A 16,587-nucleotide genomic window follows, 5' to 3' on the forward strand; every position below is an offset into this window, starting at 1 on the left:
CGGCGGGCATGGTGGTCGTCAGCGTCAACATGTGGTCGGCGCGCCTTCCTCCTCTCCCGCTGCCCGCGTGCCGCTCCTCCCCTCGCCGCCAGCGCGCCGCCTCTTCCCCGCCGCTCGTCCACAGCTGCTCCCCCCACCGCTGCCGCGTCACCCGTCGCCGGCCATTGACACCTGACGCCTCTCCCGCCTCGCACGGCCGGCGTAGCAGAGAATGGAGAGAGAGAGATGAGGATGGGAGAGAAGAGAGGAAAAGAGAGAGGAGGATGATGTGGTCACACTGACATGTGGGGCCCACGCTGACTCAGCCGCCACATAGGATAAAACCGAGGTCAAAAACCACCGAAGGATCTAAAGTGAACGGTTTTGTTAGTTGAGGGACGTCCAGTACCTGGTTTTGCGGTTGGGGGACTATTTTGTAACTCGATGACAAGTTGAGGGACCTTCGGTGTACTTTTTCCTTCACTAGCCAACATCCTCGTTTTGGATGGGCTGGACCAAACAGAAGATCGTATTCCCCGGCCCGGCCTAGCCTGCAAAGAAGGGACACACCGCGATGTGGCCTTGTCCGTCTCCACTCCTGCTTCTCTTCCATTCCTTCGCCGCAGCCTCCCACAAAACCCTACCAACCTCCCGCCGCCGCCGCCCATGGCCGCCGCGTCCGCCGGAGCGGCCGGCCGCCGCCGGGCGTGGCGCGTGATCCCGCGCCCCGTCCTCGAGACGGTGCTCCACAACCACGCGCTCCGCCCGCGCGTCCCGCAGCCGCTCGTCCTCCACGGGCCCCGCGGCGTCGGCAAGTCCACCCTCCTCCTCCGCCGCCTCCTCCCGCGGTGGTCCGAGCCCCCGCACGCCGCCGCATTCGTCGACTTCCTCCGCCCCGGCTCCGACGCGCCGTGGTCGCTCCTCCTCCCCGCCGCCGAGGGCGCGGCGCCGTCGCTCGCCGACCTCCGCCTACGCCTCGAGTCCGCGCTCGAGGGCCTCGCGCGCGACGCCGTGCTCCGCGGCGCCGTCGGGTCCAAGGACGTGCTCGCCGCGCTCTCCCGCTCCCACGGCCTCCACACCGCGCTGACACGCCTCGCGGGGCCAGCCGCCCGCCGCGGCGGTCGTGGCGGCGGCGGTTACCCAGTCCCGACGCTGTGGGCGAGGGCTGTCCTCGCCGCATCCTCCTCGGCGCATGGCGACGACTCCACCTTCTGCATTGGTGAGGGGGAGGCGACCAACTGTTCCATGGAGGAGAAGGCGTACATGCAGGAGGCAATGGCGGCGCTGCGTGTGGCCAAGGAGGTGCTCGGGATGCAAGAGGGGTGGAGGAAGGAGGCGGTGCGAGAGATGAATCGGACTGGACGGTACTCGAGGCCACTGGCCAATTCCGCAACCGACTGGCCATGCCTGTTGCTGGATGTGCTCTCGGGTGCGGCCGAGGTGGATTTCTTTCAGGTAAATTCGGTATCTGTTTTGGTTGTGAATGTGGTTTAACTATTGTTTCCTAATATGTATTGTATTGGTGATGTGATTTGTAGCCAAAGCTGGTGCTGAACAATGTGGATGTGCTGAGGAAGGCGACTTGCGAGGATGATACGATGGTGCCTGCGGCAATGTATCATGATAGCTTGATTTGGAGGGTGATTGCACTCGGTGCCAACGAACAGTGCTTGCCGGTCATTATGTCTACCTCAGATGGGTGAGTGTCTGATTGTAGTTATCCATTCGCATATATAGCACAGCACAGAACAGTCGATGGTACTCTTTTAACTCATGAACTCCGACCTATATGCTTGTATATTAATGATCTTTTTCGTGGACAAGTGAGTGTACCATAAATACAGTAAGGTAGCCAGATTCCAGAACTACATGATCATAGTTTTCATTTTGGTCCCTGACTTGAATAGTTTCTTCATCTTGTGCCATGTTGTCTAATGGAGTTCTTTTTTTGTCTATAAGTTAAATAAAGAAAAAGGTCCGTATACCCACCAAAACTTTGGATAGAAGTTCGTCTAACACGTTGAACTTTAAAACCGGACATCCAACACCCCAAACACTGTAATGCCATTGATATTACCCCCTTAGGTGGTTTTGGATAGTGGTTGCATATTTGGGAGCTTAAAAGAGTGGTTTTGAGTAACTAATATAAGATATTTACATATCATCAATAATTTGGTCATCAATTTATGCTCCATAGTGATGCCATACTAAATGTTATATCAACATTCATTTGTAAGTGAGAGCAAAAATGGTAAAAACGAAATATTTTGGTGGAGATTTTAACACATGTCCAATGCATAATTCATGTAATCAAACCCGTCCAATGTATTACAAATTAGATTAAAAAAACCACTTTGCAAAACCAACTTAGGGTGTTGTATAAATGGTATTGCATAGTTTGGGGGGTTGGATGTCCTGTTTCAAACTTCAGGGTGCTAGATGGACATGGACTTTCAATCAAAGTTTAAGGGCGATGTTAAACTTTTTCTTTAAATAATTTGATGCACAGCGCCGAGGACATTCCACATGTAAACTAATGGATTCATGTTTATCTTATAATCCTTGCAGCTACTATTCTTCACAAGCATTTGTTGATTTTGGTTTTCCTAATATATTCATTTCTCGTGAGGTATGCTCATTTTACCTTTGTATTGCTGTTTTGTTTTTCATTTTCCTTATTTACTTACATAATGATAATTGGATGGTACAGACATTTGGTTGGACACCACAGGAAGCTAAGTTGCATATGGTCCCTGAATTCTTCAGTGAGAAGGAGGTAGTAAGATTTTAGGCCTACTAAGGTTTCCTTTTGTCTGCTAAAGATATATTCATCCATTCCTTTTATTTTATTTTAATCATCTGCAAACTTGATGCATAATTTCTTTATGGTGTTTATTGAAGTTGTAGTGGAAAGTTGTGGATGAGGTTCTTGGGACAAACCCACGGCAATTATCTGAGATTTACATGTTGAAGCAGAATGCAGATAGCACAGGGTAAGCAACATCCACCTCATCTTCCATTTCTCTTGTGTTTTATTTCATACTGAGACTATCTGTTCTTAATTTATGATATTCACTGGTGGTAATGCAGTTACTTCTTAAGGTCTCCTTTGATTTATACATGAAATCTTTTATGCTTGTTTGCTTGATATATAGCTGGTGTACTTTTTTCATGGAATCACAGGAAAGGCTAACTGACCAAATGTGGATGTTTCTATTCTTTGCAACAAACTCAATGAGCTCGACAGTGTCTGTCTTTTCTGTTCTACCAAACTTATATTTGTTAGCGGATTTGGTTCAGATTAGTCTGTTTGTTAGAGCAGTTTTACCATAAATATTAGTTTTAAAAACTTTCATAATAAAACGATCCATGATATATCTGAGTTATTTGAACTGTACCATGTTGCATATTACTGTTATCATTATTTAATATCTATTGCATTACAGGGTTTTGCATGATCAAAATATCGAGGAAATTATCGACATATACCTGGCACACTTGCAAGTAAGTAAAGTTTAAATCAAATCTGAGTTAGTTCCAATTTGGAAACTGTAGTTAGTTTCAGTTTTATAATCTTTCATCGTCGTTGACTCATTGTGTATGAATATCAGAATTACTAAACTTCAGATAAAACAAGAGGAACGAAAAAAACATGATCGTTTCATTTTTTATAAACAGGTTTCTGTTGTGAATCCTGCAATGGAGGCAGCATTAGGAATGGTACAGAAGTTCGCATCTGATGTCCGTGAGGGAAAAGTACCAGAAAATAGATTGTCTTTTGGTGCACCATGGAGACATCCGCCTCAGGGGGATAACCCTGATGCATCCTATAAGTGGGCAAAGATTCAACTAATGGATTTCGTGCAATCTTTTGTAAACACTGAGTTCGGGGTAATAAAACTCTTCTTTCTACTGCATTTCTTGATTATTAGCAGTAGACATAGGCATGGCACAGTATTTGAGAGTTACAAGTTCCTCTTGTTTCGGTTGCATGGAGAAAATAATATGTTTTTTAGTTTTTACAGAATCTATTTTACAGCATTTTGCATTATCAATTTATTATGGAATTCCAGAACTTCAGTGGCTTTAATGTTTGTATTTTACAGGTGAATTATCTAGCAGATGACAGCCTGGAAATATTTGATGATCCTGCTGTACTCGCCATGTCAGAGGTATTTTGGTTAATTGCTATTCAATATTGATCTAGTGGTACGATGCATGCCTTACATGATTGCATTTTACTAGGTTGGTTTACTTTATCAACAAAGAGATCCATCCTTCATGCGGCCAATCACTCGAGGAATTCAGCGTTGCCTTGCTCGATGGTTTGTTCCTGTACTCTGTGCACTGTGCATGCTGTAAGATATATTTTGTGACCTGATGTCATTATTATTCTTTTATATGGATTTCTCTAGGCTTGTTCAGCAGAGGTTACAATTGAGCTTTCAAGAATCAATAGCATTCTTATGGCAACGTGCGATACGTGGGCGAAGCTATCGACACTTGATGAAAGAAGTCGGCTACAAGTAGAGGTACATGAGAATTTTTCTCATGCCTTGTTGCAATAGGATTAGGATTTAGGATCTTTTACTTTATTTGCTGTTTAGATCATTTCTGATGCATACTGTTCCATCAACAACAGATTTCAATGGAGCAGGACAGGAGCCCTTTATCAATTTTGGCATTGCATATGCAACTGACATGATTTTGACGGACTGACTTTTGCATCTGTAAGTATGCTCGATGATTTATGATTCCATGTTCACATTTAAGTTTATTCACTGGCGTAATCATTGACTATTTTTCTTCCAACTGGTCGGGATAGATTTCAGGTATCTTGTGTTGAATGTGCAATTTTTCACCGAATGTGGAAGCAGGAGATCCAACTGGTCGGCATCCCTAGGGTCTGGATCACATGTCCCTAGAGTTCCACATCTAATGTTCATTCTGTATCAAAGGTCTTCTGTTGAAATTTTTTATGCTTTTGTTGCATGATCATCAAGGTAGAGAAAAATTGAGGCAGTTTTTGTATATCTTTACCCAATACCCAAATGGCTTTTACGGAGGTAGAAATTCCATTGTATTTCTTGGTGCTCACAAAAATAATGGTGTAAAAAAAATCCGATGCTTCTTATTTAGCCCGACGTGGTGAAACGTCCCATATGGGCAGACATTAATCAGGCACAAAATTTGCCCTGTGAATGCTTGTATAATTTCTGCCCGTAATTATCCGTCAATTCGGCCGATCAGTTCACGTTATTTCAGCCTGTCGGTGTGTCTGAATTCGGCCAGTGATTCGCATGATTGAGCCCCTGAGTGCATGTCAAATTGTCAATTCGTCGAATGTGTGGATTTTTGGCCCGTTTGTACATGTAGATTGAATGGAGAATACTCACGCTCGCGTATCCGATCAAAGAAAAAAAATCGGTCGTTCACTACTGCTGTGCTGCATGCATGGTATGGTGGCTGCAGCAAGCTAGTAGCTTCTTTCTTCATTCCTTTTTACTCACTTTAAATATTTTTTCTTAAACTATTTATTCTACTATCTGATTATATGATATTATATATTAATATAATTAAATCTCTACAATACGATATTGCATAATTATATTATGATGAAAGAATAACATGTCTTAACTAGTTAAAACCACATGTTTCATACGAAATATATTTTCTATAAAATATTTACTTATTCAATTTATGATTCGATTATACTGTTGTATTCGTTATAATTAAATATTTATAATAAGATATCGTATGATTATATTCTGATGAAAAAAACATATATTTCAAACCATTAAAAATTAATGTTTCATATGAAATAGCGATATGTTTCAACGTGTTTTCACAGTGTTTCAAAAAAAATTAAATGTTTTAATCGCTCATTTTTTTCACCGCGTATAATTTAATGTTTCATCGATTGTCTAAGATTTTTGGAGGAAATTGGAAGCCTGATTCGTAGATTCCTCCTAATTGAATCCATGATGTGTGGTTATGACTCATAAATTGTTAGGTGCTTGGACAATCAACTCCATTTTAGACAATTTTCATGGAGTTTGCTAAACTCTCATATTACGAATTCCATAAAATATGAGGTTTAATTAAACTTACTTGCGACAAACTCTTTTTTTACATAGATAATGGAGTAAATATTTTGAGATATAAAATGAGCTTTTAATAGTGAGACTTTAATTTCTATAAGCAAAGCACTAGTTAAGATTAATATAATTAAGCCAAAAACTGAAAATCACACACGTGGTAAGCCTTCATAAAGCCCTGAAATAATAAAAGGTTTGACCTATTATAAGCAAAACCTAAAAAAGGTCAACCCATGCCTTAACCCAAACTCGCTAATAATTACTTACTTAAGGCGTCCACCGCTGGCCACCTGCTGGCTAGCTTGACCAAAAATAAACCCGGCGCCGATCGACGACGCCACCATGATGGCCGGCCGGCGAAGCGCCCACGTCGACGCCGCCGTCATCGCCGCCGCCCTCCTCCTCGCCGCCGCGACGACGGCGCCGGCGGCGGTGGAGGGCGCCGTGTCCAGCTGGGAGTCCAACTCCGACGAGGACTACCACATCTTCGTGGACAACCGCATGTCGGACAACATGCACCTGAGCTGCTACGCCGTGCAGGGCGGCGGCCGGAGCGAGTTCTACCACAGCTTCCGCGCCGACCCCGGCAGGGAGGTGCAGCTGCCGTACCTGCAGCCGGCGCCCAACGCCCGCCTCGTCTGCAAGTGGGCGTGCGCGGGGAACTACCTGAAGGGCGTCACCCTCTTCAGCTCGTCGTGGCGGGAGGCCACCTCCGGCGAGTGCCGCCGCCGCGGCGGCGGCTGCAACGTGGTGTTCGACGGGCACGAGATGTTCGTCGACGGCCGCTCGGGCGGCGGCGGGAGGAGGCTGCTCGGCGACCTGCCGCAGCACGAGTGCCAGAAGATGCTGCTGGTGTTCAACCGCCGCTGCTGGTTCAAGTCGCACCGCCACCCCTACGTCGGCCGCGCCATGAACGGCCTCACCGACTACCTCATGGCGTAGCACCCATGCATGCACACACAATTACTCCCTCCGTTTCATATCAAACTAGCCATCTTAAGTTTGATCAAATTTATAAAAAAACATAGCAACATTTTTCATATCAAAATATATTTACGGTTAGATTTAACAAAACTAATTTGATGTTTTAGATGTTGCTATTTTTTTCTATAAACTCAATAAAAAATTTTAAAAAATTAATTAGGAAAAAGATCAAGCATCTTATATACTATGAAACGGAGGGAGTAACTAATACGTATATGTGTATTCTTACACATGTACGTACGTATATATGGCAGCGGACGGTTTCGATGATGTGTATGTATGTTGATTGATTCCTGTCAAATTAATTTCTAGAGGATTAAGCCTTAGAAGGTGATCACGGTCGATGTACTTTGAATTTTGACGAATTAATTAATTTAAATTGTAAAGGTGGTGAAATTTTTTGATTTGGTGATTTCTTTCATGGGATTGCTAGCCTTCAGGTAACTAAAATACTCTCAAGTTTTTGCCCATTCCCTCCAGGATCGGGATGCATGAGGGAGAGAGAGAGGAGGTAGGGGTAACTTAACGGCGGCGACGACGGTCATCCTTCTTCCAACAATGGCAAGCTAGCTCAACCACAGCTATAGCTTTTTCTCGAGCAGCTCTTATTCCAACTATAACACTGTTGGAATTAATGAATGGGTCTTAGCCCACTCGAAGATTAATTCTTTGGAAAATCACAAAAGCCCATCTCATGGGATGGTATGCATGTGGAGTTTAGTACCACCTTGCTTATTCTAGGAGGGGGGACCTCCTTAAAAGGGAGGATGCCCTCCTAGCCACTTGAAGCATGTGTGGTGGAGAGAAGAGGGGAAACACACGCGCGCGCTCGCTCGCCTCGCCTGGGCTGGGCAAGCGACGCGCGTGCATGACGTACGCGTCGAATGGTCCAAAAAATTGGCTTCTCACCCTTGCGCAGATGCAGCCTCTTTTTGCGTGCAAACGGCGTGGAGTCCGGATAAGTCGGATAAGTTACGCGCGACTTATCCGGTTCAGTTACGCGCAGTAGAGATCGTGCGGGCGCCCTGATCAAGCGACCCTTCTCTATATAAACCGACCTGCCGTCTTCACGGAACACACGCGAAATCAATCTAGGGTTTGCCTCCTACTCTGTACTGCACCGTCGCTCGTAGACTACTCCATCTCGCTCGCCGGCGTGCACCGGCGATCGGGAGAGCAGGTCTCCGGAACCTCTGCCTTCGACGTCCTGCACCGGGAGAAGGCGGCAATAAGGTTTTTGGGAAGCGCTTCGCGCGACTGCTCCCTGTTCGTTCGCGACGGCTCGCCTTCCTCTTCGCTCGCGTGTTTCGTGCCTTCGTAGACGCCTGCGAAAAGTTTCGACCAAGCAGCCGGTCTTTTCGTCACCTCGGTACGTGTTCAATATGTTGCGCATATTTGATCTGTTCATGTTATACTGTGTAGTTTACATGTGTAGATCTAATGATGCATTCATGCTAGAGATCATCTGTAATGTCATGATTTATTTATGGAATAGATTAAATCATTATATGCCTATAATCTCAACAAACACTGCTTACGAGAGCCAGCAAGGGTGAATACTTGTGTAACAATGATTTCTTATGCATTAAGAAAATGAGGAAATCTGTAACAGTACTAGATAAGACAGTTGTGAACACGCAAAGAAGAGTTGATTCTTTCACAAGCGATTATGGGCATTCATAGAATATGAGACTAGTGCCTTACTTGGGGATCTAATTCTTAAATAAAACAGATGTCCATTCAATCGGAATTGAGAACAGAATACTCATCTTTATTGAGACTCCACGTCCAATAACTGAACGGAGATCTTTTCATCATGAGCCATGTCTCAAACATATCCTTAGGGTTCTCCATCTCCAGGGGTCCGGTGTCAAAGTGAAGAAACCTTCTATTTGTTTCAAGGGAACCCATCTCAAGAGCCTAGAGCGTTGAAATTCAACCAAGAATCTACTTTCCCCCATGCTCCTCACCAGTGATCTCCATTCGTCGCGCCAATAGTAGTTGTCGACGTTTGATGTCGCAATTCTGGTATTTGCATAGTATGGGGATCGTCGGTGCTAGGATATACGCGAGACTGAGATAAAAGAGATGGGGACGAGGATTTTTATACAGGTTCGGGCCCCTGAGCTATCAGGTAATAGCCCTACATCCTGTTGGCCGGAGCCGATGTTGCTTTTTATTCACCATAATCACACCAGTACAATATGTGGGGTAGCCTATCTAACTGTTGTCGACATGGCGGTCTGAAGGTCTGACTCGTAGTCGACAACAGGGTAGCCTTCCTCCTCGAGCTCGCGCCCGACGAAATCAAAGACAGTGCTAGATCCCTACGGCCGGCCTCTGAAGGTACCGGATAGGGTCGATCCAGGCGTATCTCTGATGTCGATATCCGGCGGCTTGTCTTGGCGTATGTTGGCTTGTATGTTGTGGCTTCTGGTGGGTGTATGTTGATTATGTTGGTTCTCCCTGGTGGGCGTCCGCTCTCTTCCCCTCCTAGGGGGTCTTGTATTTATACCCATAGGTGTCCCCTTGTTCAAGTAGAACTAGGGAAACCAATATAGATACAATCTGAGTAGTCCTTGTCGTTTCCATGTAGAACTCTGGTTGTCTTTCCTTATCGGAACTCCTCCTATATCTGAAGGTTGTTTCTGTATAGGACATGGTATGTGGTGGGTCCTGCCGAGATTTAGTCAACTACTATTAGGTATGTGGTATCCATAACCCTGACAGTAGCCCCCGACTTCAATGCAAATGAACGAGTTCATATTCTCAACCGCAGACTTCGGAGGAACTGTTATCAAGCTCATATGACCGTTCTCGGTGAGTTTAGAGATAATGTTAGACTTCCTTTATCAGCCTCGTGCGGGCACCGAAAGGGTTTGTCTAAGTCAATCTCTGATGTCGACCGAGAAAGTACAGAGCGTGCGACTAAGTCTCTCGTCTTGCTGTAATCGAGAATTTGGATTGAAGTCAAGAAATTTTATCTCGGCGGGTACACCATTTCTTCATTCCGTATTCCTTGTCGAGATCCACCAAACCATTCTCGAGTGATCGAGAAGGCGTAGAGTCTGCGACGGAGCCTTGTCAACATTTGTCGTACTCGACTTAGTCGATCTTGGTGTAGAACCATAGAGACATGGAGCCTTCGTCAACGTCGAATAGAATTTTCCAGTGTTTTGTATATGAGCGTCTTCTCTCTTACCGACTCTGATCAGTCAGTTTGTAGAGTCATACACTCTCCCTAGCCCCCAGCCTTATCGTCGGAGAATCATTCTCGGAAGATAAGGCTCTTGGACCTTTGACCTGCCTCGGTTGAACAAGCACTGATCCTAGCCCCCAGCCATGAAGTTGGAAAACTCAATTTCCGATTACACGGCTTGGTTAATACGCACGGTGAGAACTCTTACACGACCAGATCTTACATGGTCTTTCGTCTCTGAAGGATCCGACAAGGCCTTATCGGCTCTGGGCGTCCCCAGCAGAAGTTCCCTTAGGTTCCTCGGAGGCCTTTTCAAGACGGCGTAAAGGGACATTAGGACAGGTTTCAACGCTAGGTGTCTTTTGTGGTAAGGGATCTCTGGGTAAAACACTTGGTGATATTGTGTATCTGATGTCAACTTTGTTGGAGTAGAGGTAATGGAAGAATCGCTACACCTCTGGTCGAGGACCAGGTGGTAGTCGCAACTCGATCACTAGAAGTAGAAATAGTGGGAGAATCGCTACACTGCTGGTCGAGGACCAGGCAGTAGTCATAACTCGACCACTTAAAGTGGAAGTAGTGGGAGAAACGCTACATCGCTGGTCGAGGACCAGGCAGTAGTCATAACTCGACAACTTAAAGTGGAAGTAGTGGGAGAAACGCTACATCGCTGGTCGAGGACCAGGCAGTAGTCGTAACTCGACCACTTAAAGTGGAAGTAGTGGGAGAAACGCTACATCGCTGGTCGAGGACCAGGCAGTAGTCGTAACTCGACCACTTAAAGTGGAAGTAGTGGGAGAAACGCTACATCGCTGGTCGAGGACCAGGCAGTAGTCGTAACTCGACCACTTAAAGTGAGGCGAGAGAGATCACTACGTTTTACTGGTTCGAGAACCAGGAGTAGGAGTCTCTTAATCACCTATAGGGGCGCTAAAGTTGGTTTATTACATGTGCATATCATGTGGCCAGCATGACTCACATACCCAACTTATAGCATATCCGGATGTCCGCTCGCAATCATGTCGGGTGATCAAGCCGATGATGTTCACGAGGAATTATCCGTTAACAACCTTTTCTCGAGTAGTCCAGCGATGGCCGGTGCTATCAGATAGGTCGTCGGTCTTCGTTGGTAGGTTGGGTGCGATAACTCCGTATTTGTCGAGAATGTTCTCGATTATGGAGTATACTTGACCACAACCTACTCGAGTGCTCAGTTGTTCCTAAAAATTATTTTCTAGAAGGCAAGACATATAGCAGATAATATCGAGTATGTACTCAAAAACTGCATGGATCTTCTAGTATTATCAGGATATAACGAGCAGATGTAAATATCAGGCATTATGTAAACCGTAAACAAGCATGACTTATACAGAAGAAGACGGAGCGAGCCCCCAGCGTTAGATCGTAGTCCATTTAACATCAGGGACACCCGCGCAATAGATATTATTGTATAAAAAGCATGCTCTGGGTAAACATAATAAATTATGGATCTGACAATACTGTATGATCTGAATAGGTACGATAAATTGCAGATAAAATATTGCGTACCTTTGTAGATACATGCCGGATGTATCTACGAAATTAGTAGATCAATTTAAAAAACCAATCTACCAATTACCTTGCTGCGTACTCGTTCGATATCAGGCGATCTGACATCTTTTGGTACGCCGCGGAGCTTGAGGCTTGGATGATCTCGATAGACCAAGTTGTCGATGACGATGATGGTTCCGATCTAGTCGGAAGATGTACTTGGACAGGTTGGATCTCCCCACAGCTGAAGTCGTCGAGTAGCTTGTTGCCGAAGTCCATCTCTTAAACCCATCTCGTCGAAATCCTGAAGTATCAAAATCCCCCTACCTGGCGCGCCACTATCGACGTTTGATGTCGCAATTCTAGTATTTGCATAGTATGGGGATCGTCGGTGCTAGGATATACGCGAGACTGAGGTAAAAGAGATGGGGACGAGGATTTTTTTATAGGTTCAGGCCCCTGAGCTATCAGGTAATAGCCCTACATCCTGTTGGCCAGAGCCGATGTTGCTTTTTATTCACCATAATCACACCAGTACAATATATGGGGTAGCCTATCTAACTGTTGTCGACATGGCGGTCTGAAGGTCTGACTCGTAGTCGACAATAGGGTAGCCTTCCTCCTCGAGCTCGCGCCCGACGGAATCAGAGACAGTGCTAGATCCCTACAGCCGGCCTCTGAAGGTACCGGATAGGGTCGATCTAGGCGTATCTCTGATGTCGATATCCGGCGACTTGTCTTGGCGTATGTTGGCTTGTATGTTGTGGCTTCTGGTGGGTGTATGTTGATTATGTTGGTTCTCCCTGGTAGGTGTCTGCTCTCTTCCCCTCCTAGGGGGTCTTGTATTTATACCCATAGGTGTCCCCTTGTCCAAGTAGAACTAGGGAAACCAATATGGATATAATCCGAGTAGTCCTTGTCGTTTCCATGTAGAACTCTGGTTGTCTTTCCTTATCGGAACTCCTCCTATATCCGAAGGTTGTTTCCGTATAGGACATGGTATGTGGTGGGTCCTGCCGAGATTTAGTCAACTACTATTAGGTATGTAAAGTTCCCACTCCACGTCGGCCGGCTGCCATGAGGTTTTCCGAAGCTTTGACCACAAGGAACTTATCTATCTTCTTTTCAAACTTGATCGCCTTGTTTGGGAGAATAAAAGGACATTCTTTTTTCCATTTTTTTTCTCTCTAGGCCAGCTTCAATGGCATTTGCTTGGCACAGATAGACACTTTATGCCCCACTTCCCTGCAAAATATATTTCCTGCTGCTCCCTTCCGCATTCTGAGGCTTTATGCCCTTTCTACCTACATCGATCATAGCGGATTCAACAGGAACTTAAACAACTCATCATTCATTTCTCGATCAATTTGAAACCTTAGAGTAAAAAAGTCCTTCCATGAATCTAGGGAACACCTCTGACTTCACCAACTCTCCCTTTCTTTGGTTAAAGGCTTCAGGTCAAGATCATTTGTCCCATCTATTGAACATGCAAAAACAGATGCTTCTTCCTCTTCAAGTTGGAAGTGCAAGAATAAATGCGGTAAATAGGAGTTCCATCTACCACGCGCTCGCCCCACACTCCAGCTAACTTTAGCATCCATACTCGGCTAGGAGGAAGGTGCCGGGGACACTATGAACACACATGTACTTGGTTGACTCACGTCCCATCTCACAACCGCGTACGATCAAATAAATAAACAACTTGCTTGCCCAATCCCTATTGAGAGGATTTCTTGAGCTAGAAAAGGAAGTTCAGACTCATCTAAGTTCCCCCTTGGACTGATTCTTCCTTCCTCTAAGTACATCTACTTCCTCCTTTCAACATCAGAGCAACTCATCGGTGACCATGGCATTCACCCGTTGCAGCAGACACAACATTTTCTAGATGGCTACCAACGAGGGACGGAGTTGGGATCCATCCACAGCAGCAACGAAGTCGTGAGTAATAGCTAGAGATGACAACAGGGAATTCACCGCCGAGGAATACATCCCCAGCCCCGCCCCCGTGAGAAAATTTTTCCCCATCCCCGTCCCCACAAGATACAACGGGGGAAACTTGGTTCCCATCCCCGCCCCTGCACGGGGAATTAATTCCCGTGGGGTCTTCATCCCTGCGTAGAACAATATATACATGTTAAATTATCTATAATGTAACACATATATTCACACTTTATATAAATATATCTACTTATTTATGATAAAAACACGAGATTATCACTTATCAAGTAACATAATTACATAAGATAAGTGAAAAAAATTAAACTTGCGGGTCACCTCAAGGGGTAGGGACGGGGAATAGAGGACCGTCCCCACCCCGGCGAGAACTGACGGGGACATGTCTCCTCCCATTTAGTTTCCCATGGAGAACCAATTCTAACCATCCCCTCCTGCTAATAGGTGAATTCCCCGTGGTGAAACGGGGAACGGGGGCCCATTGCCATCTCTAGGAACAACACCAATGCCGAGATCAGTAGCAATGGCGAGGCGGGGATGACGCCGAGGCCGTGATCCGCAGCGGAGGTGACGAGGCGAAGGACAACACACGATCTGCAGCAGCGGCAGCGATGCGAGGGACGGCATAAACATCTATTGCGGCTGCTGCAAGGCGAGGAATGGCGCCGGCCTCACTTGCGGATGCCTCCGCAGACAACGAGGACGCCACTAACGCTGCTGCAATGTGCGACGAGATGGAGGAGACCAGAACATCGTTTCAAGGGGAATACAATGATGTGGGTTGGTGCTTAGTGTGGTGGTGATCGATGATTCCCGAGATGTTGTAAGACGACACATAGAAGAAAACGATGGGGGCAGGTGAGCAGTTGGCGATGGACATGGCGTTTGGTGGTGGTCGACAATCTTTTCCGGTTTCTAAGGGAGGAGGAAGTAGGATAGCATTCCAATGAAGACGTCCTAACTGAGAGTACTATTTTATCGAAACCAATTTCGGTGTTAGTATTTTAGCCAAGTTTTTTTTTAAAAAAAAAGATGGCACGTATGCAAAATTTGACGAAACCCAATTTTGGATCCAGTCTCATAGGATGGCATTCTACTGTTCGTGCTGGGTCTCGCCACCTGCCGATCTGCCACGCCGCCGACGAGAGGAGTGAGCTCGCCGCCGGTGACCCAGGCCAACCCAGCCGCCTCCTCCTCCTCCTCCCACTCGCCATGCCAGGCTCTCCGATCCAAACGCCCCCTCCAGAACCCAAACCCCACCGCCGCCGCCGCCTCCTCTCGGTGCCGGCTCTCCTCGCCGTCGTCGTCGCCGTCCTCCTCGCCACCTCCCCCAATCCTCTCCCCCGCCTCCTCCGCTCCCTCCTCGGGCCAAATCCCTCCCTCCTCCGCTCGAAAGAGAGAGGTCCCCCGTCCGGCACCTCGCCCGACGCGCGACGCCCACCATGTGTTCTATGGATGGCCCCTTTCGCCTCCGGCGGCGGCTACTGCTCCGAGGCGTGGTCCTACGTCGCCTCGCTTGAGGAACACGCCGCGGACGCTGCCGCCGTGAACTTCACGCTCGCTATCGCCCACCACGGCGACCTGGAGTCGCCGGAGTTCTGGCTCGGCTTGCCCGAGGAGTCCAAGAACATGGCCTACAGGCTCGCCACCGCGCGGTGCGAGCTCTTCCGCGCCGTGGTTGTGTGCCACAGCGAGCCTGGCGCGTGGTACCCGCCGATGTACGAGTCCCTGCCTTGCCCGCCCACCGGCTACGACGAGCCGGCGTTCGTCATTGGACGCACAATGTTTGAGACTGACCGCGTCTCGCCGGAGCACGTCAGGCGGTGCAACCAGATGGACGCCGTCTGGGTGCCGACGGAATTCCACGTGTCGACGTTCGTGAAGAGCGGGGTGGATCCCTCCAAGGTCGTCAAGGTTGTGCAGGCTGTGGATGTAGGATTCTTCGATCCGGCGAAGCACGCCGCCATTCCTTTGCCGATCGGTGTGCCTGTGATGGTGCCTGATGATTCAAGATTGGACCCTGTTAACTCCAAAGGGAAAGGCTTTGTGTTCCTCAGTGTGTTCAAATGGGAGCAGAGGAAGGGGTGGGATGTGCTGCTCAGAGCTTTCTTGCAGGAGTTCTCTGGAGCCGATGATGTTGTGCTTTACCTACTGATCAGTGCTTACCACTCTGACACAGACTTCGATAGGAAAATCCGTAGCTTCGTCAAAGATTCCAGCATTGAGAAGCCTATGGATGGATGGGCAGAAGTTCGGCTGATCGATGAGCATATCCCACAGTCTGCTCTTCCAAGGTTGTACAAGGCTGCAGATGCCTTTGTGCTACCATCCCGTGGTGAGGGGTGGGGCAGGCCGGTGGTCGAAGCCATGTCCATGGAACTGCCGGTGATTGTGACGAATTGGTCAGGTCCAACAGAGTACTTGAATGAGGAGAATGGGTACCCATTGGACATTGACAGGCTGACTGAGGTCACAGAAGGGCCATTTAAGGGTCATCTCTGTGCTGAGCCATCTGTCGATCGGCTGAGGACTTTGATGAGACATGTATTCAGTGATCGAGAAGAAGCGAGGAGAAAAGGTAAGGAGGCAAGGGAGAATATGGTTGAGAGGTTTTCACCAGCAATCGTTGCAACGATTGTTGCTGATAAGATACAACAGGCGCTTGCCAGTACTTAGTAGATGGATAACTGAAATGTGATTACAAACTCTAACCAGAAAGTGGATGTATATCATGCACCGCTCATGTACGTATGACAATCTCACTACTCACTGCTTTTTCATAGGAGTTACGTACTTGTGTATATCTGTTTCTTGCAATAATGAGATGAGTGGCGACTGTGTTTA

The 16,587-nt window shown here is 47.0% G+C and overlaps 3 protein-coding genes across 3 annotated transcripts; all 3 read left to right on the forward strand.

Annotated features, from left to right (window-relative positions):
• Window positions 1-583: 583 nt before the first annotated feature.
• Window positions 584-5,474, forward strand: LOC127783526 (uncharacterized). The gene is made up of 12 exons (XM_052310716.1): window positions 584-1,434; window positions 1,518-1,678; window positions 2,548-2,608; window positions 2,690-2,755; window positions 2,887-2,972; window positions 3,426-3,483; window positions 3,658-3,870; window positions 4,086-4,151; window positions 4,225-4,304; window positions 4,395-4,511; window positions 4,622-4,709; window positions 4,805-5,474. The coding sequence occupies exons 1-10, from the start codon at window positions 646-648 to the stop codon at window positions 4,507-4,509; spliced, it is 1,695 nt and encodes a 564-aa protein (XP_052166676.1). The 5' UTR covers window positions 584-645; the 3' UTR covers window positions 4,510-4,511; window positions 4,622-4,709; window positions 4,805-5,474.
• Window positions 5,475-6,362: 888 nt separating this feature from the next.
• LOC127785255 (uncharacterized) lies at window positions 6,363-7,329 on the forward strand. The gene has a single exon (XM_052312688.1). It carries the CDS (start codon window positions 6,420-6,422, stop codon window positions 7,017-7,019), a length of 600 nt encoding a protein of 199 aa, XP_052168648.1. The 5' UTR covers window positions 6,363-6,419; the 3' UTR covers window positions 7,020-7,329.
• Window positions 7,330-14,775: 7,446 nt separating this feature from the next.
• On the forward strand, window positions 14,776-16,587 carry LOC127784004 (uncharacterized). The gene has a single exon (XM_052311174.1). It carries the CDS (start codon window positions 14,776-14,778, stop codon window positions 16,417-16,419), a length of 1,644 nt encoding a protein of 547 aa, XP_052167134.1. The 3' UTR covers window positions 16,420-16,587.

This window comes from Oryza glaberrima, chromosome 9 (assembly GCF_000147395.1).
Source record: "Oryza glaberrima chromosome 9, OglaRS2, whole genome shotgun sequence".
Lineage (NCBI taxonomy): Eukaryota > Viridiplantae > Streptophyta > Magnoliopsida > Poales > Poaceae > Oryza > Oryza glaberrima.

What these genes read in the sequence shown, in the direction of transcription:
- LOC127785255 (XM_052312688.1), top strand. Translation starts at nt 6,420, where the DNA reads ATGATGGCCGGCCGGCGAAGCGCCCACGTCGACGCCGCCGTCATCGCC.
- LOC127783526 (XM_052310716.1), top strand. Translation starts at nt 646, where the DNA reads ATGGCCGCCGCGTCCGCCGGAGCGGCCGGCCGCCGCCGGGCGTGGCGC. An exon ending in CCGAGGTGGATTTCTTTCAG is followed by an intron (nt 1,435 to 1,517) that starts GTAAATTCGGTA and finishes TGTGATTTGTAG; the next exon opens with CCAAAGCTGGTGCTGAACAA. An exon ending in ATTATGTCTACCTCAGATGG is followed by an intron (nt 1,679 to 2,547) that starts GTGAGTGTCTGA and finishes TAATCCTTGCAG; the next exon opens with CTACTATTCTTCACAAGCAT.
- LOC127784004 (XM_052311174.1), top strand. Translation starts at nt 14,776, where the DNA reads ATGGCACGTATGCAAAATTTGACGAAACCCAATTTTGGATCCAGTCTC.